The sequence below is a fragment of the Corylus avellana genome, chromosome ca4 (genome assembly GCF_901000735.1).
Source record: "Corylus avellana chromosome ca4, CavTom2PMs-1.0".
Taxonomy (NCBI): Eukaryota; Viridiplantae; Streptophyta; class Magnoliopsida; order Fagales; family Betulaceae; genus Corylus; species Corylus avellana.
Window position 1 is genome coordinate 32,742,859 of NC_081544.1, and position 23,980 is coordinate 32,766,838.

The 23,980-nt window shown below is 38.0% G+C and overlaps 3 protein-coding genes across 4 annotated transcripts; 2 read left to right on the forward strand and 1 right to left on the reverse strand.

The window, feature by feature from the left end:
• Positions 1–2,254: 2,254 nt before the first annotated feature.
• On the reverse strand, positions 2,255–12,117 carry LOC132177835 (uncharacterized). The gene is made up of 11 exons (XM_059590304.1): positions 12,009–12,117; positions 10,921–11,225; positions 10,227–10,304; positions 9,540–10,108; positions 7,194–7,826; positions 6,896–7,050; positions 4,289–4,503; positions 4,055–4,185; positions 3,597–3,949; positions 3,233–3,336; positions 2,255–2,669 (listed from the first exon to the last, which is right to left on the reverse strand). Exons 2-11 carry the CDS (start codon positions 11,207–11,209, stop codon positions 2,599–2,601), a joined length of 2,598 nt encoding a protein of 865 aa, XP_059446287.1. The 5' UTR covers positions 11,210–11,225; positions 12,009–12,117; the 3' UTR covers positions 2,255–2,598.
• Positions 12,118–15,964: 3,847 nt separating this feature from the next.
• Positions 15,965–20,729, forward strand: LOC132177448 (protein TWIN LOV 1). Of its 2 annotated transcripts, none has more exons than XM_059589778.1 (7): positions 15,965–17,140; positions 17,677–17,884; positions 17,998–18,062; positions 18,194–18,273; positions 18,375–18,410; positions 18,517–18,580; positions 20,419–20,508. In XM_059589778.1, the coding sequence occupies exons 1-6, from the start codon at positions 16,570–16,572 to the stop codon at positions 18,565–18,567; spliced, it is 1,011 nt and encodes a 336-aa protein (XP_059445761.1). In that variant the 5' UTR covers positions 15,965–16,569; the 3' UTR covers positions 18,568–18,580; positions 20,419–20,508. The 2 variants fall into 2 exon arrangements, with proteins under 2 accessions (XP_059445761.1, XP_059445760.1); XM_059589777.1 differs by having other exon boundaries at positions 15,971–17,140; positions 18,375–18,430; positions 20,419–20,729.
• A 1,573-nt stretch (positions 20,730–22,302) lies between these two features.
• On the forward strand, positions 22,303–23,874 carry LOC132178439 (aldehyde oxidase GLOX). Its single transcript, XM_059590878.1, has one exon. It carries the CDS (start codon positions 22,342–22,344, stop codon positions 23,872–23,874), a length of 1,533 nt encoding a protein of 510 aa, XP_059446861.1. The 5' UTR covers positions 22,303–22,341.
• Positions 23,875–23,980: the final 106 nt, after the last annotated feature.

Below are 23,980 nucleotides of genomic sequence, written 5' to 3' on the forward strand. Positions count from 1 at the left end.
TCAAAATTGTGCCACATCATACATAACTTTCTTATCAATAAATTCCTCCACTTTTGAAAAAACACAAAAGAAAAAAAAAATTAAAATGTTCTTTTACTACATAAAAGCAAATTTTTTTTCGAATTTCGCAAAATTTTGATGAAAAATAAGAGCCCAGTTAGAGCTTAAGTCTCTCCGTCAATCTAAAGTGCAGAACCTACTTATCCAAAACACCCGTATCAGCCCGCTCTCCCACCCCCATCTCTCTCATTTTTGTCCAAATTATGTAGAATTAGAACCAAAAAAAATTCAGCCAATCTCCATCCAGGACCTAGAAAGAATGACAGGTCTTACCAAAAAAGAGAGAAGAAATGAAAAGGAAGAATGAGAGGAACAGGCCAATTTTTTTAATAGATTGTGTGCTCGTTCAAGTAATTGCACTTGACTTTAAGACCAACTCCCATCGCACTACTTAACTACTTATTTTTTTCTTTTATCCCGGCATGCTCCTCAACTACAATACATGTTCCACTTGTTTCATGTTTCAATTAAAGACAAATTCAGCAACCTTCAAAGATGTTGAAGAGCCATTACTCTTAACACTAACTACTCTCTGTCTTGGCTGGCTCAACTTAAAAAACAACAAGGATTGGTCATCCGTTGAAATATTCTCCTTTTTTAAAAATTCATGTGACCGTTAATATGGAATGTCACATATTTTAATGGAATAATGATAAATGTTATATAGACTATTATGTCAATTTTATAAAGAACTTGTAATAAGAGTTGTCGTACTTTTAACAACACTCATTTTTTACACTCCACAATTGCTAGATCTATTTAACTGCATTTATAAAAAAACATATTTTCAAATCGCTATATTTAAATCACAAATTCAAACGGACCTTAGTTAACCAAAATGTGTCTCCCATATTAACAATTTCCAAAAGGGAAAGATAAAGTTGTCTCTTCCACCTGGAAAGTAGTATTTCAAAAGCCGGGTCTGCATAAGAATATACCAAACTATATCATGTTTGACAATAAAATAAGATTAGATAGAGTTTAGGCCACAGAATTCTGAGCCATAATGCGGCTGCATGCCTACAGCCCAAAAGCACTATCATCCCCTTGCTTTCTTTCTCAACCATTACTTCAAAAGTCAAGGTCTAGAAAGGCACGAGGTGTTCAGACTTTGAAGTGCTTCAATAGGGGGGGGATCGAAGATTTAATCAAAATCAAACCAAAATGCCATGTCAATATCAGCACTTGAATAACTTCATGGTTGAAAACTCGCTGGTAGACCTAACCTAAGCCAGTTGAAAAGGCACACACAAGCATCCTCACTACAAGAGCTAGGAGCAATTACAATTTGGATAGTTTTCCTATAACCCCGTCTATTAAATTGCTATTTATTATTTGAGAATGTAAAAAATACTTGTATTTTTAAAAACATTAAAAGAGTTGAGGAAAATTCTACGTACTATTAAAAAATATATGTTTCTCACATGCTAAAGAACACATGGTAATTTTATAAACCAGATTAGAAGAACTTCTAACTTAGTTTGGATAAATACTCTTAGAATTTAATGGGTTTTTTTTTTTTAATATATATATATAATCAAGTTTTATTAAAAGTGTAAGGAGAAGTATACAAGTGAAAACACCGACTTAAAAAAACAAAAACGACCCACCCAAAGCCCGAACCACAAACACCCATGGCAACCAAGACTAGCCCAAAGAACTATCCCACAGAACCACCCAACAGCCCTCAAAGCCCACACGGAGCATTAATGGTTGATAGCAGTATTCTTTGAATACTTCAAGCACTCACAAGACCTTCAAAATTTCAACGAGAAAAAAAAAATTCATAATTATTATTAAGTTGATAGAAAAAAAGTGAATAGAATCACTTATCAATCTTACCAGTTTTCCTTACATGTGAGCTCAAACCCTCTGAACTAAACTTCCCTTTAGTAAGTGCAATCTAACAGATGCAATTCTTAACTTTCAATGGGAGTTAAAATAGAGTCTAGGTTCAAAATCAAAACCATATATTCTAATACAATCATAAATTAACATTTATCCCAAAAACTTAAGTTGACAAGAAATAGTGAATTTGATTACAATGTTTTAACAACTAATACCGATACATTGTACACCAATGGGAAAGAAGACACAGGCGAAATGAAGAAATAAACAGATGACAAAAAGAAAAGCTGAATAAATGATAATGAGCTGACTAGGAATCCAAAGATACAGACTGACCATTTCTGGAAAGAGCTATAACGATTTTTTCTGCTTTTATTCAGTAGTATGAATATGAGTAAAATTTTAACAAAGAAGATAATCTACAAAGCGCACATTCTTTTCCTGTAAAGGGTATATAACAACTACCATTCTCAAGATCATAGTATACAATACACAGTGTGAAGCTAAATTTCTAAAACAAATTGACATGACAATACCAACTTCACTCGAGAGAGGCAAACATGTACTTGGTGCTAGTTTTTTGTATGGCAAGACAAGCTTAATGCTGGTTTAATGGATAAGTTAACACATCAAACTTCTTTTCCCTGTTGAAGATAATGTGGTAAAAATGGAAATTAAAATGGTTCAATCCTAAACAATCACTGTGGAAATGCTGGAAGTTGCATTGATCTTCAGCGAGTGCTCAGGGACATAGGCAAGACCTGTTATGCCAGAAAGTAAATTTCCATAAGAACTTCAGCGTGTGTGGTTAGCTTTTTGGATTAACGTTTGAGGATAACATCAGAAAAGTACAACTGTTTCTAGGGAGCAACATGAAGAAGTAATCATAAAACCAGTCGAGAGCTTTCCAGTATACAAACCCTCCACTGCTAACATATATTAGCCTACAACAGATACTAACTGCTTGGAAAACCAAACAATCAGAGCCCGTAGCTGAGGATAGGAGTGTCAAAGATAAGAACCTTATGGAATCCATGACAGAACACAGCTATATGTGAGTGTGTAGGGTTGGGGGTAGGTTTGTGTCTTTAGATAATGCTAAGCTGTAGCTCCTTCTATGGAGAGTTTCTTTGAAAGCCAACCATGGTCTCATGGTATAAGCAAGAAAAAACATCCCTAAGCATTTACTGCATCTTTAACTCTCCAATCGTTAGGTGAGGACTTCATATGCGTCCAACAGAAATGCATAAATAACTCATTTCTTCTGACAGCTCGAGCATACAGGTATGAAGAAATCAATCAATGAAAATAAACAAATCAATACCTTTCTCCTTGACATCAATTTGTAACGTGTCCAATGTAATTATGCCATCAGTCAATGGAAGCAGCTCAAGCTTGATGGTTGCCGTAGATTGAGATGGAACAGATCTGATGCGACCATAGTAAAATGTAATTATCCTCATTATTTAATATATGTGTGTGTGTATGTATGTATGTATTTGGGTTCTAGGGTCTGTACATGGGATTTTTGTGGGTTTGCGGGTCTTACCTTTGTATACTTTTTGTGTACTGAGAGGCGCATTGCACTTTTTTTGATATATACAATATTATTTATCAAAAAAAAAAAATGTATGTATTTGGTGGGGGCACAGAGAGGGAGAGGAAGAAGAAGAAGAAGAGAGGCATACCCTAATGGAACTCTACTCTGCAGCCACAGATGCGTACAACCCAGACCAGTACTTGGAACAACATCAGATGAAGGAGAAGCCTGCCCATTAAAGGAAACTGACCGAGCTCCAACATCACCATTCTTTTTCTGATTATCTGATAGAAAAGGCGCTGAGCCCAGCCTTTGCATAGCACTACCACGTCTGTCACCAACCCTACTTGTTAGCTCAGAAAACCCAGCAAATGGACTCATTGGTGTTGTTGGTGAGGAATTTAATGACACCACAGAAGGAACAGAAATAAATGAGGCTGGAGCAAGAACTGTCAAAGTAAGAGCTTCAGATGTCAAGTTTGAAGCCTGAAGAGTTAGGACCTGAGAATTTGAACCAGTCAGACAAAAACTAGTTATAGTAGCATGAGTAAGAGATAGGGAGCCTACAGAAACTGAAATAGATGAATAATCAAATTCATATGAAACCTGAACAGGAAGCTGGGAGACTCCATTGGGGCTGGCAGATTGTCCTGACATTTCAGATGCAACAGAGATCATAAGATCCCTTGAGATACGGGGTCGCCATTTTGTTGGCTGCTTGAAAAACAACCTTGACTCTACATTCAACACAAACTGTCGGATAAAAATGGCAATAATAAAAAACAACAAACTGTTTATAGTTTTCCAGAAGACATGGTAAACTAAAAGCAATATAGATACCAGTGTAGTTGCACCGACATGACACCATAATTGCATACTGATCAGCAGTCGAAGCAATCCTCTTCCCTTCAACAGTTTTGGAGAGAAGGCGCAAACTTGATGCTACATTTCCAGATGATAGTTGTGACAACTGTGAGCTTCTTTCACCATGAGCCTTGAGATTCTTCAACATAGAAGTTGCAGGTTTAAGAATAAAAGAGTGCTCTTCGCCCCTCCTGTAATGAGGAAAATATTCAAGACAACATTTTTTTTTTGATAGGTAAAAATATTCAAGACAACATATAAACTTGCTATCTCAAATACTAAATTAAGATTATTTCCATTTACACACCACTTCCTAGACACTACAGAAATAACTCTATTCTTTCTTTCAATTGACACGTACATGCACCCATATATAAATATTACAGCAATATGGACAAATCCGGAATTATGCAATTTGTTACACTCTTTATTCATGATTAAGTTGGCATTAACATGCCATAAAATTACCTCTCACCATGGCACTGGAAACAACATAAAAAAGGGGTGAGAAATTCTTGACACATCCAGCTCATGTGACCCAAATCCAATGTAGAATTAAACGGTTTTGGAACACCTTCACCATGTTTAGGTTCCTCGGAACATGATATGATTGAGATTGTGGTATGCTCCTATTCCTGGTATGTGATACATTGGGGCTAGATTTAGTTGGTTTGCTAATTAGAGCCACGGTTCATATCATACACTGAATTGTGTTGCTTTGATATATATATATATGCAATACCAAACCAAATACAACGAGTAGTTGGGTCCTGAGTTAAGCTTTTTTCTTTCCTTTATCTTACATATAATTATAATTTTGGCCAAACATCCCCTCTTCATTCAACAATGATGAACACAACAGGTTCGGATCCTTTGTTTTAAAGACTTTAATGTGGAAGTACCACCAATCAGGATGCATGATCTCATGTGTGGCTCATAGGATGATTAGGGAATCTGGTAACTCTGGATTATAACCACATTCTATTCATTTATGTATACTTCTTTGGTTTTCTTGCTGAATCAATTTGAACCAAGTTGAAATGCTTAATAAACCAATGACATGATCCAACCTATGTTTTTTTTTTTTTTTTGATAAATAATGAAACTACTTGACCACCAACCAGCACATCACGTAAATGTCCTCCACCTTTCCAGTACACCTCTTCTCTCTCTTTCCTCTTGTCATCTCCTTAACAACTGGGCAACATATAAAAAGGTTCACAGAAGGTACTTTCTCTAGACCTCACTCCTAATATTTCGCACTTTCATCCAGTCTAACATGAAGACAAGATGTAGCAGAGTCACAAAGAGGTTTTCCAAACAGATGGAGCTACAGTTTAGCATTATCAACTTCCCATTGGCTCACTCATAAAAAAGTCACAAAGATGAAACCAATTTTACAACATGATATACTCAACCTAAAAATTTCAAACCATGGGGTTGGCAGTAAATCCACATCCAACATACCCATCAACAGATTGTGTACAATTTTTCTGTCATCTCCCTAGATAGTTTAACAAGGGCAGTAATACTGGTTAGCATATTTCAGTACAGCTTCAGTGTCAAATTAATACTGCAAGCAACATTGCAGAAAGCAATCCATAACAAAGCAGGCAAACTAGTCCTCCATGTTTGACCCAATATTTAGCTGGTCTCTCTTACTTGTGTCTTTATGGCTGTGTTTGGCAAAGGGCCGGACCGGACCGGACCCAAAAATAAAAAAAAATTCTTCTTAAAATCAACTCCAACATTCTTATTTTTTATATCACATCAATCACTTTTTATTAATATTCAAATATAAAAATCACTACAAAACAAATTTTTTCACTTTTTTATACAAAACATTCTTACTTTTTTCTCTCATATCAATCAAATCTACTACAGTACTGTTCCACTCCCTTTTTCCATGCCATTGCCAAACACAGCCTATGTTTCCATTTGTTTCTTTGTTTTGATTTAGTTATGGACTTTGACTACATTTTCTAGTATATTACTTCCAATGCACTTGAAGAAGCTAAAAGGATGCATGAGAATTGGAGGGTTGCTAAAGGCCTGCTACAAAAAGTCTTTAGAGCGTCTTGTAACAAGATTTTGGCATAAATATGAAAATTTCAGATTTGGAATCTTTCTTGAACCTTAAATTTCATGCTTTAAGTTCCAATTTCCTTCTTTGCTACCTTTTGTTTGTTGCTGTGCTAAATCTAGCTCTTAAAAACTGATTATTGCATCTGCTGACTAGAAAAGCGGTGCTTACTGTGTGCGCAGCCAAACTCAAAGTAGTGACCTATTTGCTGTGTCAGCATCAGCATAGACCAAGACCTTTTTTGCATCAAGTTAGTACTAGATCTGCTACCTCATAATTTTATTACTTATCATGCATGTAACAAAGGCTTCGTCCCTTGTAAACAAAATTTCCATAGCATTCAGTTTCCTTTACCCAAAATGTTTGGGATAGCCTACACAAATTATCTCACATTTAGACAATGTATATCCACCATCGATAGCAACAGTGATATATCTGGGGAATACAGTACAAGGGCTAACAATACATAATAAATTAAGATACCTAGAGTGAAGAACAACCTGAGGGCTAGGTTCGGCAAACTGTGTTCATTTCCAGCTTCAATACATGCAATTGGTAATGATGAGGGTGGTCCATCTTTCAAAGCCTCCTCAAAAACAATTGTTATAGCATCTATGTATACCACAATATCAGGTGTATGTGCTGGAGATATGTTCTGCAAACAGAAAAGGGGCAAAAAAATAAACGCAAAACTCGACAAGTATCATTTGTACATAGTATGGTCAAAATATTATATAATTTCTTGGGAAGAAGTGAACTTATTAAATGATTTTATTCAGTGGTAGACATCACTCATACCTTTACTTGAACACATATAAGGTCATCTGTATTGCAGTCAGCAGCAAACGAATGGATTTCTACAGGTTGAATAATTTCAAGTTTTCTCCTCCACCTTTTACCTGGTATATAGATGCCTTCTAATCCACAACGAACAGAAAAACGTTCTCGCTCCAAAGCCACACCTCGGAAAGATAAGAGCTCTTCACTTCCAACCTTTTGACTCTTTGAAGGCTTCTGAGATGAGAACTGATCCCATTCTTCAACGTCAAAGCTTGGCTTAGCACTGGCAGCTTTAGCAGGTCCAGGACTTGGTGCAGTATTTTGAGGTAGTGATGACATGGAGTAACTTCTAAAATGGCCAAAAGAAAAGAGTTGAGAGCCAGAAGAGGAAGAAAAAGTTGACTTTTGAGATGAGTTACCAATTCCTGAAGCGGAACTTAGAGGAGGGGGAGATAAAGGACGAGGTGGAGGGACAGTGTTATCTAAGGGAAGCAACCATTTTAACAGTTCTCCACATGGATCCTGACTTGCACAAACAGAGTTGTCCTGGCTTTCAGAAGACAAATTTCTGTCCTGATATTTCTCAAATTGAAGAATTTCAATGACAGGGTCTCTCAAAAAATCAACACCAACATTCACCTGTAAAAGCACCTGCATCCTTCCAAACAATAGAACAAGATCAGAACTGGTGCTCCAAACAACTGGTAAATGTAGCAATGTGCACCAGGAATATAAGCATTCAGCACTGAACAGTTCTGAGAATCAAAATAATGGATAAGGAATAAGAAGTTATAAAACAAAGCAGAAGCAATGCAGCAAATGCCACATCACTTAAACCTACATATTTATGCTGCAATCATTTTTACAGTCATAAATGCCGGTTACAATTAATTTTTATACAAACTAGGATCACCCAGGTTTTCCTCTAGTAAAATTTGAATACCTTAAAGTGCACGTGACTGGAAGTGACATATAACTCATAACGCATAACAAGGTTCTGTCAAACTGAGTTTCATACATCAACAATCCCTTTTTTGAGGCCGGACATTAATAGTCCCTTTTGGGTAGGCAAAGTATATTACATTCAGCCGCTTTATGTATTTAATTACAACTATAATCAAACATTAAAGAAGACTACACGCTGTAGTGGAGAATTTATTTTTTTGATATGTAAATCAAATTCGAAGAAAGCACAGAGGAGCATAACTCAAGCACACAGTAAGTATATAAGAGAGACCTCCAATTAGGGAGAAAAAGAAGAGCACAAGTCTAGAAAGTCCGCAAAGCTAGAAGAGCGAGGGCTATTGTACACTGCCATCAAAGCATACAAAGATTTGAACATAATGGCTCCAAGTTTTAGTGGAGAAATGAGGATTATAATTGCCATACATTTTTTTTATAATGTGATTCTAACTGCCAAACTGAGTTAGGGGGGAAAGCAAACAAAAGAAGAAGAAAAAGAAAAAAAGTATTAGCTTGATCCTGGAGCAGGATCTTGTCTAAATGATCACCAAAACATATCAAGATCAACTAGCAGCAAATGTAGGCCCGTTATGACATCTCCAAAGCAGACCCCAAGTATGGCAAAATTATAGTTGAGTGCTATCTCCACCAAACCAGAAATTTTGATGGCTGCGATTATATATGCTGAATGAACTATAAACCAAACTGAAATGCTCTTCACTCATACTATGACAAATTACATGTTTTTTTCCTGAGCCTCTTGTGAATTATAAAGGTCCTCCTCCTGTCTAGCCCTTCCCTAGTTCTCTAATTATTTAGCTTTTGTCAAAAAAAATCAATCAATAACTTATAGATCTTCAGCTTGTGGTTGATACCCTTTAATTAATAATAAATAGAGTATGATGTAGGGATTTTTCTAAATGCAAGACAGCAAAGAGATTATTTGTAAGTTGACCCTAAAACATTGATTCCATAAAAATCATTAACAAATCTAATACACAATTGAACTAATTGGATTTGAATGATATTTACGGAAAATTAATTGTTAGTCATGAGGCGCAACCAAAGTACTGAGCTGGCTCACACAGATCGAAACATAACAATAGAAAAATGCGCATCATAATAGCAAGACAAGATTCAAGGTACAAGTTGGCCGCTTCAAATTTGCATCACAGACAGAATGCTTCCCATGACCATAGTAAAACATCCAGCAAATCAGATAGAAATATCGAGCATTAAGTTACAATATCATCCAGCTCCAATATAATATATTGGCATATATGAATATGCACCATGAGTTCTATACATGTAAGAGTAACTAAAATGCAAGAAAAGATTCTAGTCAGTACAAAATAAAACATATTCTATATCATTAATAACCTAGAAGTTTGTGGCACATACCGCTATGTCTCCATTAGAAAGAGAGCAACACTTAATACAATTTCTTGCCACTCCACCAGAAACATTGGCATCAAAATTTCCTCTATCGATAACTGCATTAAAATGAGGGATGCTTTGTGCAGTTTTTTGGGTTCCATTAGCTGTAGAATCTTGACCATTCATCTCCAAAGATTCTGAAGATTTCTTGTGAGAACTTTTTTTTGACCACAGTGAATCACCTGAATCTGCAATCCTAACAAAAAAATGGGAGTTCTCAAACCTTTGCAACAATGTCTCTGTCTGTCTCCTGTGATCTTCCATTCTTAGAAGGGATTCACTAGCAGAAACATTCTCTACAGGATCAATCTTTTCTTCTGATAGCTTTTCACCATTCTTATCAATATCTTGACCATCAGGACTTTGGCCTTCTCCAGCCACTGAATTTGTTCCATCTTCTATGTTTCCATTTTGTTTCTTGGGGCTCTGCCCAATGCCATTCTTACTCATTACTGCAGCAACTTTAAATGGAGTAATAATTTCGGTATCCTGCTTATACGCTGACAAGCATGCCAAGATATGAACTTGTTCACCTGGATAAGAAATAGAATTCAGGTCCCATGTAACAAATGCAACATTTCTGTCATTGAAAAATAACTAATGCATGTCAGAAGTGAAAAATGTATAGAGAGCCAAGAAATAAATAAATACCAGGGAAAACAAAGGAACGGTCAATTGAGCGTAATGAATTAATATCTGGTGCATCATTCCAACTGTTAGGTAGTTCCTCTACAAGAGCAAACCAGGCATTAGATATACCACAACAGAGAAAATTAGTTATGAAGAGAATCTCATACAGCACATCATAGAACAAGCTAAAGGAAGACTTGAATGAAACAAATCTTCAACATAATTCACAAAATAAAATTGGATGATGTAAATCAAGCATTTGAGTCAAATACCAACGTCAGGAAATCCTTATCTTTGTCATAACAACTAGTATATAATCCCATCAACCTTGTTACCATAAGAATGCACTGGTATTTTTTAAAAGACTAAGGGAAGAGCAGAAATCTTTTTGACTTTTAGCCTTTGAGATAGAAGGGGAAGGATCAACAGAATACCAACTCACCCCCTATGATCAAAACCATAACCAAATCCACCATCACAATCCAGTTACCAACTGAGCCCCAATCAACTTATTGCACTATATTTGCTGATAAAAAAATTGTAATTTATCATTCATTTAATGATTTCCTTCCCTATTAAATTTAACTTTTCAAATTTTTCTTGATTTCTGCATGCATCAATCAGAACTATGCACAAAATGCATGTAAATGTCTGCATCTGATCATTTCACTTGATAAACCAATACGCATGTTTAACTAGAATTGCGAGCACGTACTATATGGAATGGTAATACATCCTTCTTCTTCAGAGACATCGGAGTGCTTCACTACAGTAGAGGACTCATTTTTTCCATGTGGATCTCCAACACTGCCATTTTCACCTCCACCTCCAACAGTCCCTCCATTGCGATCATCAACTGCGGAATACCGTGGATATGGATCTTCAGCTATAAGACCCTCCAAAGTTGCTGCAGGTTTTGACTTATAATGTGTATCTGCAGGAGATTCATTTGTAGATGGCTGTTCTGCAGCTGCATTTTGAGCAGGCCGCAGCAGAAAATTCATTGTCCCAAAGATTTATCTGCATAATAAAAAATTTCATCTTCATAATTGCAAGGTGGTAATCGCAAACCAGTGTTATAGGATGTGTATAGTCTTCCATAGATACTAACAAAGTAAACACCACATATTCAATCGTTTAACAAAATAAAGTACATTATCATCAACCCAAAGAATCAAAAATTATACGAGAATACGTGCAAACCATCAACTACATGCAAAACCACAACCATAAAGAATCTCCTCAAACGAAATTTCCATCGAGAAACCAATCTCACACCAAACCTAAATCTCTTCTCCCTCGCCTTCACGAATATTTCCACACGAGACTCCCCATGTAAATTCCAACACTAACTCATTCACCGCAATTTGACAAATTAGTTTTCTGATAAGCGCCCTTACTTAGTGACCACCACGAAGAAAGAAACCAAACAGCAACTACGTGCAGAAACAATAGGAATTAAAAATTATGAACTTCTACAAATGATTGTCCACCTAATCCAACAGATTTTATGCTTAGATTAAGCAGTATTAAGAGCCAGTAAAACTCTCACACTCGCCGCATTTTTGCAATTAGGCAAATAAACAGGATTCAACCAAGAAAGAAATTCCCAATTGATACGATCAATACATTCCTGCCCTCAATCCCATCCTGAAGTAATCAAATCTAATACCATTATCGAGAGAAATGAGAAATAGGAAACGCAAATTCAATTTTCAGATTGTGATCCAAATACTTTTGATTTCAATCAGAAACTAATACGCGTAGAAGATGACGGGAAAACAGGGTTTTTTAAAGGGTTACCTGGTCGGAGATCACGTGGGAGAGAGCGTTTGCCTCTGAACTCAGGTAGAGAGATCCACTCGCAGAGCAAAGCTTAACTCTCTGCTTCGATCTGATTCTGACACCGTGGATTTTGTAAAATTGGGGCTCCGTATGGTTACGATCGGGTCGTTTTGTTTTTTCGAACCCAACCAGAACTTAGACCATTCGGCTTTTGCTGCCAGCCCAACTTAACGCACCCATTGATCTCCAATGTGGGCCTGGCAATGTCTAAACATGCACTGTCGTCGTGTCGTTTCGCCTCCCTCCAGTTAAATCAAAAGAGCTCATACTATCAAGTCCATCCTGATAACACCATTTTTGCAGCTTCCAATTATCATGTGACACATCATCAATTTAAGAAAAATACAAAAAAATAAAAGTGAGAAGAACCATACCAAATCAAAACGCATAAAAGTGAGAACAACCATACCAAATCAAAACGCCAGACCCATGGCGTGGGTCTTGCCAGACCCATGTCGTGGGTCTGGTCATGACCCACGCCGTGGGTCTGGCTGTGACCCACGGCTTCTCCAACCACTTTTTTGCCAAATCGAGCCTCAAAATCTATTTTTAATGCTTCAAAACTTGTATCTAATGCTTCAAAAATCATTTTTAATGCCTCAAAACTTGTTTTTTGATTTAAAACTAAAACCTAGAAGGAAAGATTAACTCTTTAGGGATTATATCACCCTAAAGGCAAAAACAAAAACTTTAATTCGATTATGCAAAATGCAATATTCATGAACATTGTCACGCCACATATCTTATTTTATTTTGTCATTTTTTACATTTTCCTTTATCTCGTTCATGAACAATGTTCATCATTGATTGAATCCCCTCTTTAATGCATATGAAGATTTGTGATGGCAAATTGATTTGCAAGAACACACATGATTTTCGTATGAACAATTTTTTTTTTTTTTTTTTTAAATAGTTGGGTTTAGTTAAACTAAAAAAACCTAGGTTTTGCTTAATCATTTTGCATATAAAGGTAGATAAATTATTGTGAATCCTCTGAAATAGATAAAAGGTACTGTTCAATAGCTATTTTACACAAAATTTTAAAGAATATATTGTAAATGCTTTTTCTTCATCGAAAATGAATCTCTCCTTTGTTTGATTGCCCATAGATATAGTATTGTGTGTCGAAACTACTTATATGTTTGTCTTTTGTTTATGGTCCACACTTTATTTTGCATGGTTGATGTACGACTGATTCTTTATTGCTTTATTTATTGAAATATTTGCTAGATCAATTACTAGCAGCAAGTCTTCATTGCTACACTAAATTTTAAAAAGATTTAAATTAATGTTGAAGCATTTTCGGGTATGTTGGTGCGTTTCCAGGTCCAAGGTTTTGTTACTTCAGCGATTTCCTTAATGGTAGGGTTGAGAGGAGACAACATGCGGCAATGAGACCTAATACTCTCCGATAAGTGAACATATTTATTTGAGAAATTAATAAATAATCAAAAATTGCTTATATATATGTTCTAACAAACTAATGGGTGTGCATTTTATGGTCTTGTCCGTCAGCTACTGATGTCTGGAGTGTTAGAATTTTTTTTTTTTTTTTTTTCCATAAATGTAATGTTGCATATTGGAATTTTTTGCGATTAGTGGAAGAAATTTATGAAAATGGTGGGAAGGAAATGCTTACAGTATTCACTCGACAGGCTAAGAGCATTTGGATGAGAAGGAATGGGGTGATTCATAGAGATTTATTTACTGATCCTAATGAACTAGCCCGGGCAACTACACAGGCGATTGATGATTTTTTGTTGGTTCATTCTTCGTTCAATATGGCTGCTGGGCAGGAGCGGGTGCAGATTACTGCTACTTGGGAAAAACCTGATGTGGGCTGTTTTAAGGTAAACTGGGATGTGGGGATGGGTTGGCTATTGGATCGGTTTGGTATGGGCATGGTGATTCGTGACTTTGATGGACGCTTTGTTGCTGCAAGGGCTGTCTCACGGAATGGTTGTGTGGACTCTGCGGTAGGAGAATCTTTAGTTTCCTTTCAAGCAGTGAATTTTTGTAGGGAACTGGGACTGTCTAGTATTGTTTTGGAAGGGGATGCACAGATTATTGTAAAAGGGGTAAACTCTCCTCATAAGAATTGGAGTAAGTCTGGGCATATAATTGAGGATATCAAGTTAGCACTACAATCAATACCAAGCTGGAGGTGTCAACATGTGAATCATATGACGAATATGACAGTATATACGTTAGCTAAATTAGCAGTCAGCATTTTCATAAATAGGACTTGGGTGGGTGAATCCTCCCACTATATTTGTAATATTATTGAGAGGGAATTACAATCCCTTTTACTTTGATTTTCTATAATGAGAATTCATGAAGTTTCTTTCAAAAATAAAAAACTAATGTGAGAGAGAAAGAGAGAGAGTGTGTGGCGTGAGAGTGTCTACGAGATGGAGATGGAGAGGGAGACGTGAGTCTCTGAATGTGGAAAGGGAGACGTGATGGAGGAGGAAGAATAGGAAGAATAGGAAAAAATCTCCCTCTCCTCCTTCCTTTTTTTCCTTTTATCTAAATGTGCAAAAACAATGTGGACACATGTCTCTCAATTAGTGGATAAGCATATTACAAATAAGCATAAAAAGAATGGGATCCACTGAGAGATATTTTCTCCCCAACAATTAATAATCATTAAGCACCTATTTTAAAACACAAAGACAACTCGCATATGTTATAAATTTAAGTAGGGCATACGACTTATTATTTTAGACTTTTTAGTAAATAGTCGATCTAATTAGGAGAGAGAATATGAAAGAAATGTGAGATTTAAAAAATAAAAAGATTCAAAATAGTTATTTCATATTTATATTAACATTCATTAAATAATTATTTAAAAAGACAAAGATATAGTAAATGAAAAGGACAAATTAATTAAGAGATAGAAAGATAGTGAGACATGATAGAGTGCGGGTATCATGAATTGACTCGGGAACATTATTGATAGAGAATTATTATTATTTTTTTTCCTTTTAAAATATAAATAGGCAATCTAAATAGGAAAGAGAAAGTGAAAGAGATATTAAATTTACAAATAAAATAGTTATTTAAGATTTTAAGTTATGCATAGATTCAAAACCAACTACTCTTTAAATATTAATGCAGTTGTTCTCCATGAACCCTATCTATAATGAAAATTCTCAGTATTAAAATATTTTTTCAAACTAAAAAAAAAAAAAAAAAAACTCAATTAAATATACATTAACAAAAGATGGATACACGTAGGCTCACCTAATCATTAGTAATTACTGGATAATTGTCCGCTGGTGACTGGGTGAGTCAGCAGGGGACACGTGGGAACGCGGCGATGCGCGGTGCTACAAAAATTAAAAAAAAAAAAAAAAACAAAGATGGAGTATATATCGGTGGTGTCCCAAAAATAATGGGCTTTATAAAGTGGACGGCGCAGGATGACTGGAATTGGATAAGGATCAGCGTCGATTTTCGTATCGGTGTGTTTGTTTGCCTTGTTGTTTTCCTCCGGACCATTGAACTGCTTTAGCAACCGCTGTATCGGACAGAAATTGGGACATCTACTGGTTTCCTTTCCCAGTGGATCATAGGTAAATCCGGCTGTACTTTCTTTAACGCCCGGGGAGAAAAGGTAATTTAACAGGGATTTATTTATTAAACCCTTTGAAGCCGATCAATAATGGAGGAATGTTGGGGTCCACGTGCAAATGACTGGGCACGATTCATATCATTATGAGCCATTCTTTTGATGTGCTCGAAGTTGGACCGCTGAAATGTGACGCTAATAGTAAATAGTTAGAGATAATTTTGTTTTAAGAAAAATTTGGACGCAATAATTGAGCTAAAGTTTAGGCCTTTTGGCCAGGAAGCCGAAGCTGAAAATCGATGTACCTACCACTGTTCAAGAAAGAAACCTTGGAATGAGAGGAAAAGCCAATTATAAAAAGGGGCCATGAAGGATAAGACCGAAGGAAAAAAAAAGAATAATAAAAAAATCTTGAAAATTTGTGTGACTCTTGCCGAATCTGCGTTGTACTCGTCAGTGTTCTTGCTGCGTAGTTTCTCTCGCATTCCTAGCCAAACCAAAAACAAAAAGCGATTGATGGGCACGTCTCCACTGTCGCTGCCCTATTCAGTGCCACACACACAGATATTTTCCAATTTTCATCTCTAATTGAAACGGGTCCAGGTTGGAGTTCACTGTTTCAGCTCACTCTTCCACGAGATGATACCTCTTCACGTGATTTTGTGTCTTAGCTTTTCATCAAATCGAATTTCACCTTCTCAGAGAGAATTACTCAGAAATCTATGGCGTTTACGGTGATTATCACTTGGATTTCTGGGTGATCTGCTTCTTTCTATCTTTGTTTTGATTCCAATTTTCTGTTGGGTGTCTTTGAGTTCTGGGTGCTCTGTTTAATTGGGTTTTCCTCGAAGAACACGTGGTTGGGTACCACATGGGATTGGAACCAATCGGTACACCGAGGAGAGCCGTAGAATTCATGCAACAAGTAGTAGGTACCTGGACCACATGGCTCTCATAGAACAGTCATTGAACAGGCGGTACTCGCTCTATGTTCACGAAGAGCTCGACGAATTGTCTGAGAGTTTCACAATCACTGACCCCAGCATCTCGGGCCACCCAATCGTGTTCGCGAGCCTCGGGTTCCTAAAAATGTCGGGGTACTCGAAAGAGGAGGTGATCGGCAAGAATGGCAGGGTATTCCAGGGCCCCAGGACCAACCGAAGGTCGGTTATGGAGATTCGCGAAGCGATTCGGGAGGAGAGGCCGATACAGATCAGTCTGTTGAACTATCGTAAAGACGGGACACCCTTTTGGATGCTGTTTCATATGAGCCCGGTTTTTAGCAAAGATGATGGCAGCGTGATTCATTTCGTGGGAGTTCAGGTGCCGATTTCGCCGAAGCCGAGGCGGTCGAGGAGTGGGGTTGGAAGAAATGGGGTGAATTTGTGTGAGGATGGGTCTAGGATGAGAGGTGACATCGTGTTTGGGTCGTGTAGGAGGGAAGTGTGCTCGGATTCGTTGGTGGAGTTGGGTCCTGTTTTGGATTTGGAGTCGGTCTTGGATTCTGATAGTAGAGGTTTGTTTCTTTGTTTGTGATTTGATTGATAATAAAGATGAGCTTTACTTAGTTGGTAGAATTATATTGTGCTTGTGATAGTGTATTAATGTTCACTCTGGTAGCTGGTTTGAGTTTAATTAATGTGCAAAATAGCTGCAGTGTTTCCCTCCATTCCTTCCACTTTCTTTTGCAACTTCCTTATACTTGTTTTAGTATATAGTTGCAGGTTGGTTTTGCCAGCTTGTGCTTGTTTTAATTGGGAATTTGTTCTATCTTGGGTTGTGTTTTGTTCTGTCTGGCATTTTTTCCCCCTACCGATTATTTTAGATGAATGGAAGCTCACGCAGTTTGCTAACCTATCTTCTATTGCACAATGTGTCTTTTCATGTACAAACTTTATATTCATTATAACTCATCATTTCTAGATTTCTCTTTCATGTGTACTATGTATGTTTGTTCACATTTCTTTTTTTATTTTTTTATTTTGATATAAAATAAAAACTGTGAGCAACTTCTGGTTTTTGTTGTGTTCTGATTTACTCTGAAACACACAGGATTAGATATTGAAGAGACATGTGAGGCAAGCGATCTAGAGAAGCAAAGAGCTGCAAATGCCATTGAGAACATCTCCTCTTTGCTAACCCGCTACAGCGAGATAACAGGCAGATTGGTGTGTGAAAGGAGATGCAGCTTACCTGGGGCAGGCGTTCTCAGTTCATCCTTAATTATTTCTCTTGGTAGAATCAAACAAAGCTTTGTATTGTGAGTTTTTGCAGATTCTCATGTTCTTGCTTTATGGTGGATTCCGTCCATTATGAAGATTTCTGATGTCTTTAGTTTGTGTTTCTTGCAATATATATGTGTTGTCATTGCAGAACTGACCCGCACTTACCTGACATGCCTATAGTTTATGCAAGTGATGCCTTCTTAAGATTGACAGGTATTTGGAGCTTTATCAAACATACAACCTGATCAATTCATTACAATAAATTCCTCTAGACGATGCAGTTATATGCATACATTCAACAATCCATATATGCAATTACCTATATCTGTTGTGTGCTTTTGTAGGTTATGCTAGACGTGAAGTGTTGGGGCACAATTGTAGATTTTTAAGTGGAGAGGATACGGATCCCTCAACTTTATCTAAGGTATCTCCTTTATTTCTTTATATTACTCTTCTTTGATGATTTCATGGGTAACTTTATCAATACTGAACACTTAATTCAATTCTTTGCTTATTGTTTACCAGATGAAGGAGAGCATTCGAGTTGAGCAGGCATGCACAGTACGTATCTTAAATTACAGGTTGAAACTTAACTATACATGCAATTTGTTACAAGATTTGAACTTTAGTCATAAATTTTGAAAATAAGTTGCTGTTTCCTTATCAGGAAGGACAAGAGTTCATTTTGGAATTATCTTCATATATCACCTGTTCGTAATGCTTCTGGAAAGGTATTGTTATATGCTAAGCTTTTATACTCCGTACGTTTTCATCTTGATTTACTTTTGGCTTGATTGAAAGCAAATAGGATCAATTTCATTGCTCTTCTAGTGTCTGAGCAGTCAGGAGCTGAATGTTTAGCTTGTGTATAAAGTTGAATTCTTATTAAACTTCTCAGTCGAAGTTAATTTATTAATAACATAGATTTATCAATTTAGGTTATTGTTAGTTATGGAAACTGGTTGACATTGTTACATTGTATATTCAGTTCAGTAAAGATAGTTTCTGACGGATACTTGTTCACGGATCATGATATTCTATGTTTCTTATATGTAGTATAACCTGCAAAAGAAAATTATTTTGGGGTTTGGACTTTTAGTTGGCTGGTATATCAGGCTTGAAATGTTAGTGATGTCTGCCTTGTTTTGTATTGCGTGCTGGATAATGGTCTCATTTATTATGGTGCTAAATTTGAGGGAACTTATTTTCCTTCATTCTAGTAGTTATTCATTCTTTGGTGCTTGTGCAGTGGCTGTATTTGTTGAATCTTTTGCAAAAGGGAGATTATTTATTCTTAATATATACAAAGTAGTAGTATTATGTTTTCATAATGGATGGCTAAATATGATTATTTTTAAGATTCTGAACATATATATTTATTTGAATTTATCTAGTAATTGATTTGCACTGCTATGTTTAGTAGGAAGTTACTGTGATTATTGCTGTCATGCTTGTGTCAAATTAGTGAATTTAACGGCAGAAGAAGATTAAGTATATTAGATAGGGCTAGAGATGAAAATTGCTATAGATTATGCTAGATTTCTTGGTGTTCTATGACCAAACAAATGTCCAGAGGTTTTAGATGAAGATATGGCATGTTTAATCTCTGTAAAAAAAAAAAAAACTTGGTAGTCTACTAAGAAGGTAAATTTTGCTGCTCTTCTTATGGGCCTTGATTTTCATACTTTATTCTTGATGATGCATTCGTGATCATAGCTGGTGGTGTAGGACAAGAGAGGGAATGGTCAAATGGGTCCTGGTTGTTGGGTTGGAAACAGATTTTTGTTCTCCTATTTCAAAACTGTTCGTGAATTCAATTTTTCTTTTCTTTATTACATAAATGGCTGGATTATTTTTTTCCCATCTAGGAAACACTCTCTCTCCCGTTCTCTCTCTCTCTCTCTCTCTCTCTATATGTGTGTGTGCGTCTTTTGGGTCAGGTGTAAAACTATCAATAAATCTTCCAGGATAACTCCACAAGGCTTTGGCCTGGCCCACCCACCCATCCTACCTCAACTAGCCCCTCATGAAGGGGACGACTTGCCACCATGCAATGATAAGACTCCCATGGACTTCCAACCACCTGTTATACCATCACTTTCTAGATTTGAAAAAGCTGGACCAATCCCTTAATTTTTCCCATCTAGCCATGCTACTGTTATGTTTTGAGTAAGATGCTAATTTCGGACAGCATATTTTTATGGTCTTTCCACATGTCAAACCCATGTCTTAGTTAGAATTCTTCTTTAATATGCGGATTCTTAGCTGTGCGGCACTGCTGTCGTGATGGACTACTGTTACTAGACATTGATCTTTGAGCAAGAAATTCTTGTTGGTTTTTTACATATGGTTGATAGTTGTGATTGCTTGTTGTTAGCCAAGGGGAAAGCAATTAAAGAGAACGATGACATTTTAGATTCAAATTTCCAGTAATGCCCACTCAAACTTGTAAATTTGGTTTTCTTGCTAATGACTACATCTGATATGATGATGGTGGAGAATGAAATGACTCCTGTTCCCTAATACGGTTAGTTCTTTCGCTTCTCTTACTGTGTTTATGTTTGTTCAGATAGCATACTTTGTGGGTGTTCAGATAGAAGAAGGCTGCAAAGACCAGGTCAGACATGGTCTGAGCCCTGAGATGAGGCAGCTTGGTGCAGTTGGCGCAGTAAGGGTAGCAGTAAGGAGTTTATCAATAGGTGCTGGTCCTTCAATGTCATAGGAGAACCTCTGCATTCTTTGCTGCCGATTGTAGTCCATAATGTCACAGGAGAGTTGAAAAGGCACATAGTAAAATGATTTGTCACACGAGTGGACCCCTGTTACATTCATATGGTTTTATATAATAATGTTTCAATATAAGGTTGAAGCTTCGAGTCATATGTTTCAGTTGGACTGACTAGATTTTTTTTTTTTTTTTTTTGCAAGTGGACGGCTTGCTAGATTTTATGATCGAGCCTGTTGGATTTGACACCAACAGATTGAATGATTGTTATGGTTAAGATTGAAATATAAATAACAATGTGGGGGTCACTAATTTCCGATGTGGGCTGGGCCGTTAATGTTTCATACCAATACCATCCGTGGCACCCAGCTCTTCAGCTGCTTCCTTAGGGCGTTAGAAACAGGCCAATGGATTTGGATTATCAAAGCACACATTAGCAATTCATCACAAAAGAACCGAACCTGACAGACACCTTAAAAATAAAATTCATCTTTCAAAAATGAAAACATATATTTTGACATTTTCCTAATTTTTTTTTAATAAATAAAATAAAATATTCTTGTAAAAACGGGGTTAGGCAGGCTGTGGGTGGTAGAGTTGGGCGGCCTTTACTTGGTTGGTGTAAGAGCCGTGAGGCCCAAGTGGGCCCTTGGTATATCGACTACACTAATTGCCCCCAAATTCCCACAAGCGGCAAGGATGCAGGTTGTTTCTTCGTAGTTCTTGTTGTTCATGGCTGTTGAATTTGCTGATGAAGCTCTATCGGACGCACAATATTCCGAAGGGGATCTGGTTGCCCAGGTGGTACGTCTGGGGGAGTCTGTAGTCAATTACTCGGTAGGGACCTTTACCAATTTGGCCTTAAGAAAATAAGTATATCAATAGTGAATCCGGAGTGAAGACATGAATGAATACGGGCTCTTCAATTTTTCGTATGGCAGCAGCCTCTTAAATTAATGTTCAAAGTGACGCAAATCTCACTACTAAATAAAAGAAAAAATAGACAATAAATCTATAGTTCGCGTGTACGGATCGATATCATCATCGTTTACAACTTTCCCATGAAAAGATATCTCCAAATTACTTGTGTGAACTACCACTTTCCCATGAGTACCATTTCAAAAAGAAAGAAAGAAAAAAAAAAAAAATCTCAGAAAAATAAGAAAATAAGTTTTCCACACGTAAAATTAAACCCAAGCTGGGAAAACGTAATTTCGATCGATGGGTTGAAAATTAGTTAGCAATGTATACAATTTTAGTACGTAGAATTAATGTTTAGGCCATGCAAGGAAATATAAATCAAGAGAAGAGCTAAGCATAAAGCATCTACTCCCAAATCTCTATCCATGTATTATAAATGCAAGTTGGAAACATTTAAACGAAAATAAGCATTTCGCAAAAATATACTATTTACCGTCATCTCATCCATCTGATCGTGAATCTCCATATTCCTGTGTATATATCATATATGGATATGGATGGACACCCAAACCCGCTCTTTTTATTCTCGCACACGGCACAACAAAGGAAAGACTAAGAAGGCTAGCTAGCAAATAATTACCATAATACCACGCACAAAGAAACCCCAAGAACGTCCCGAGCATGGGGTCCAAGAACCCTTCTTTACCCTCGTTTCTACTCTTTATGATGACGTGTTGGTCTCTGTTCGCAGTTTGTCCATCCTTGGACGTTAATTTTCTGAGGCTTTCTCCGCCATGGATGGGCGGCCAGTGGTTCCTGCTCCACTCCAGCATCGGCGTCTCCGCCATGCACATGCAGCTCCTCAAAAACAACAAGGTCGTCATCTTCGACCGCATGGACATGGGACCCTCCAACCTCTCTCTCCCCAGAACCTACTGCATTCACAGGCCCAACAAGACCCTGCTAGATTGCACCGCTCACTCCCTCTTATACGACGTCCCTTCCAACACCTTCCGTCCCCTCCTCGTCAAGACCGACACGTGGTGCTCCTCCGGCTCCGTCGACCCCGACGGGACTCTAATCCAAACCGGCGGCTTCACAGATGGGGAGCGCGTCGTCCGCACGTTTACCCCCTGCGACGACAAGGCCTGCGAGTGGCAAGAGTTTCCCGGAGGCCTCAAAGACCGCCGGTGGTACGCGTCGAACCAGGTACTCCCCGACGGGCGCGTGATAATCCTCGGAGGTCGCCAAGCTTACACGTACGAGTTCTTTCCAAACCACAGGCCGCCGCCGCCGACGAGTTACTACATGAGGTTCCTGAGGGAGACGACGGACCGTTACGGCGACGAGAACAATCTTTATCCGTTTCTGCATCTCTTGCCGGACGGCAATCTTTTCGTCTTCGCTAACCGGAGGTCGATCTTGTTCGACTATAAAAGAAACCGGATCGTGAAAGAGCTCCCTCTTATTCCCGGCGCGTACAAGAGGAACTATCCAAGTACCGGGTCTTCGGTGTTGCTTCCTCTCAGGTTGAACGGGACTCATGGCTTGCCCGAAGCGGAGGTGATGGTATGCGGAGGTGCGCCGTGCGGTGCTTTTAACATGTCGGATAAGAATCGGGTATTCGTATCCGCGGCTAATACGTGTGGGAGGCTGAGAGTGACCGACCCGCAGCCCCGGTGGGTGATGGAGGAGATGCCGATGCCTCGGGTCATGTCCGACATGCTACTGTTACCAACTGGTGACGTGCTCCTCATCAACGGTGCAATGAACGGGACAGCTGGCTGGGAGGACGCCACCAACCCGGTTTACAGCCCGGTTATATACCGCCCAAACGAGCCCGACCCGGAACGCAGATTCGTGGTGCTGAAGCCGTCGAGAATCCCCAGGATGTACCACTCCACAGCCGTGCTGCTTCCAGATGGCAGGATATTAGTGGGCGGGAGCAACCCTCACACGAGATACAACTTCACAGCGAAACCTTTTCCAACGGATTTGAGTTTAGAGGCGTATCACCCGTATTACCTGTATCCACTTGTCTCCCCTCTGCGCCCTTCGATCTTATCGGTGGAGTCGTTGGGGAGTACCGTATCGTATGGGCAGGTGTTCTCGGTGACATTCGTGTTGAGGGTGTTTCGGCCGGAACGGGGGATCGATGTGTCGCTCATAGCGCCGCCGTTTAACACTCACTCGTCCTCAATGAGCCAGAGGATGGTTTTTGTGGAGGTGGTTGGACTGGAACAACTGAGCTTCTTTACTTTTAAGATTACGGTTATTGGGCCCCCAACTAAGACTGTGGCCCCACCCGGATACTATATGCTTTTCGTCGTCCACGCTGCAATTCCTAGCCATGCTGTCTGGGTGAAGGTTCAGCACTGAATAATGATAAATAACAAGTGAACAGATAATTCACTTTGATTGGCACAAGTGAATTATTGTGCTGTTGTTTCTGTTTTCTGGTTCTTGTGTTTTTTGGTGGTTGTGA

Excerpts from the sequence above, each read along its gene's own strand:
- LOC132178439 (XM_059590878.1), top strand. The coding sequence starts at position 22,342 with ATGCACATGCAGCTCCTCAAAAACAACAAGGTCGTCATCTTCGACCGC.
- LOC132177448 (XM_059589777.1), top strand. The coding sequence starts at position 16,570 with ATGGCTCTCATAGAACAGTCATTGAACAGGCGGTACTCGCTCTATGTT. Across the intron at positions 18,063-18,193 it reads TGCCTTCTTAAGATTGACAG|GTTATGCTAGACGTGAAGTG; the intron begins GTATTTGGAGCT and ends GTGCTTTTGTAG. Across the intron at positions 18,581-20,418 it reads TTCGTAATGCTTCTGGAAAG|ATAGCATACTTTGTGGGTGT; the intron begins GTATTGTTATAT and ends ATGTTTGTTCAG.
- LOC132177835 (XM_059590304.1), bottom strand. The coding sequence starts at position 11,209 with ATGAATTTTCTGCTGCGGCCTGCTCAAAATGCAGCTGCAGAACAGCCA. Across the intron at positions 10,305-10,920 it reads ATGTATTACCATTCCATATA|AGGAACTACCTAACAGTTGG; the intron begins GTACGTGCTCGC and ends TTGCTCTTGTAG. Across the intron at positions 3,337-3,596 it reads CAGAGTAGAGTTCCATTAGG|ATCTGTTCCATCTCAATCTA; the intron begins GTATGCCTCTCT and ends TGGTCGCATCAG.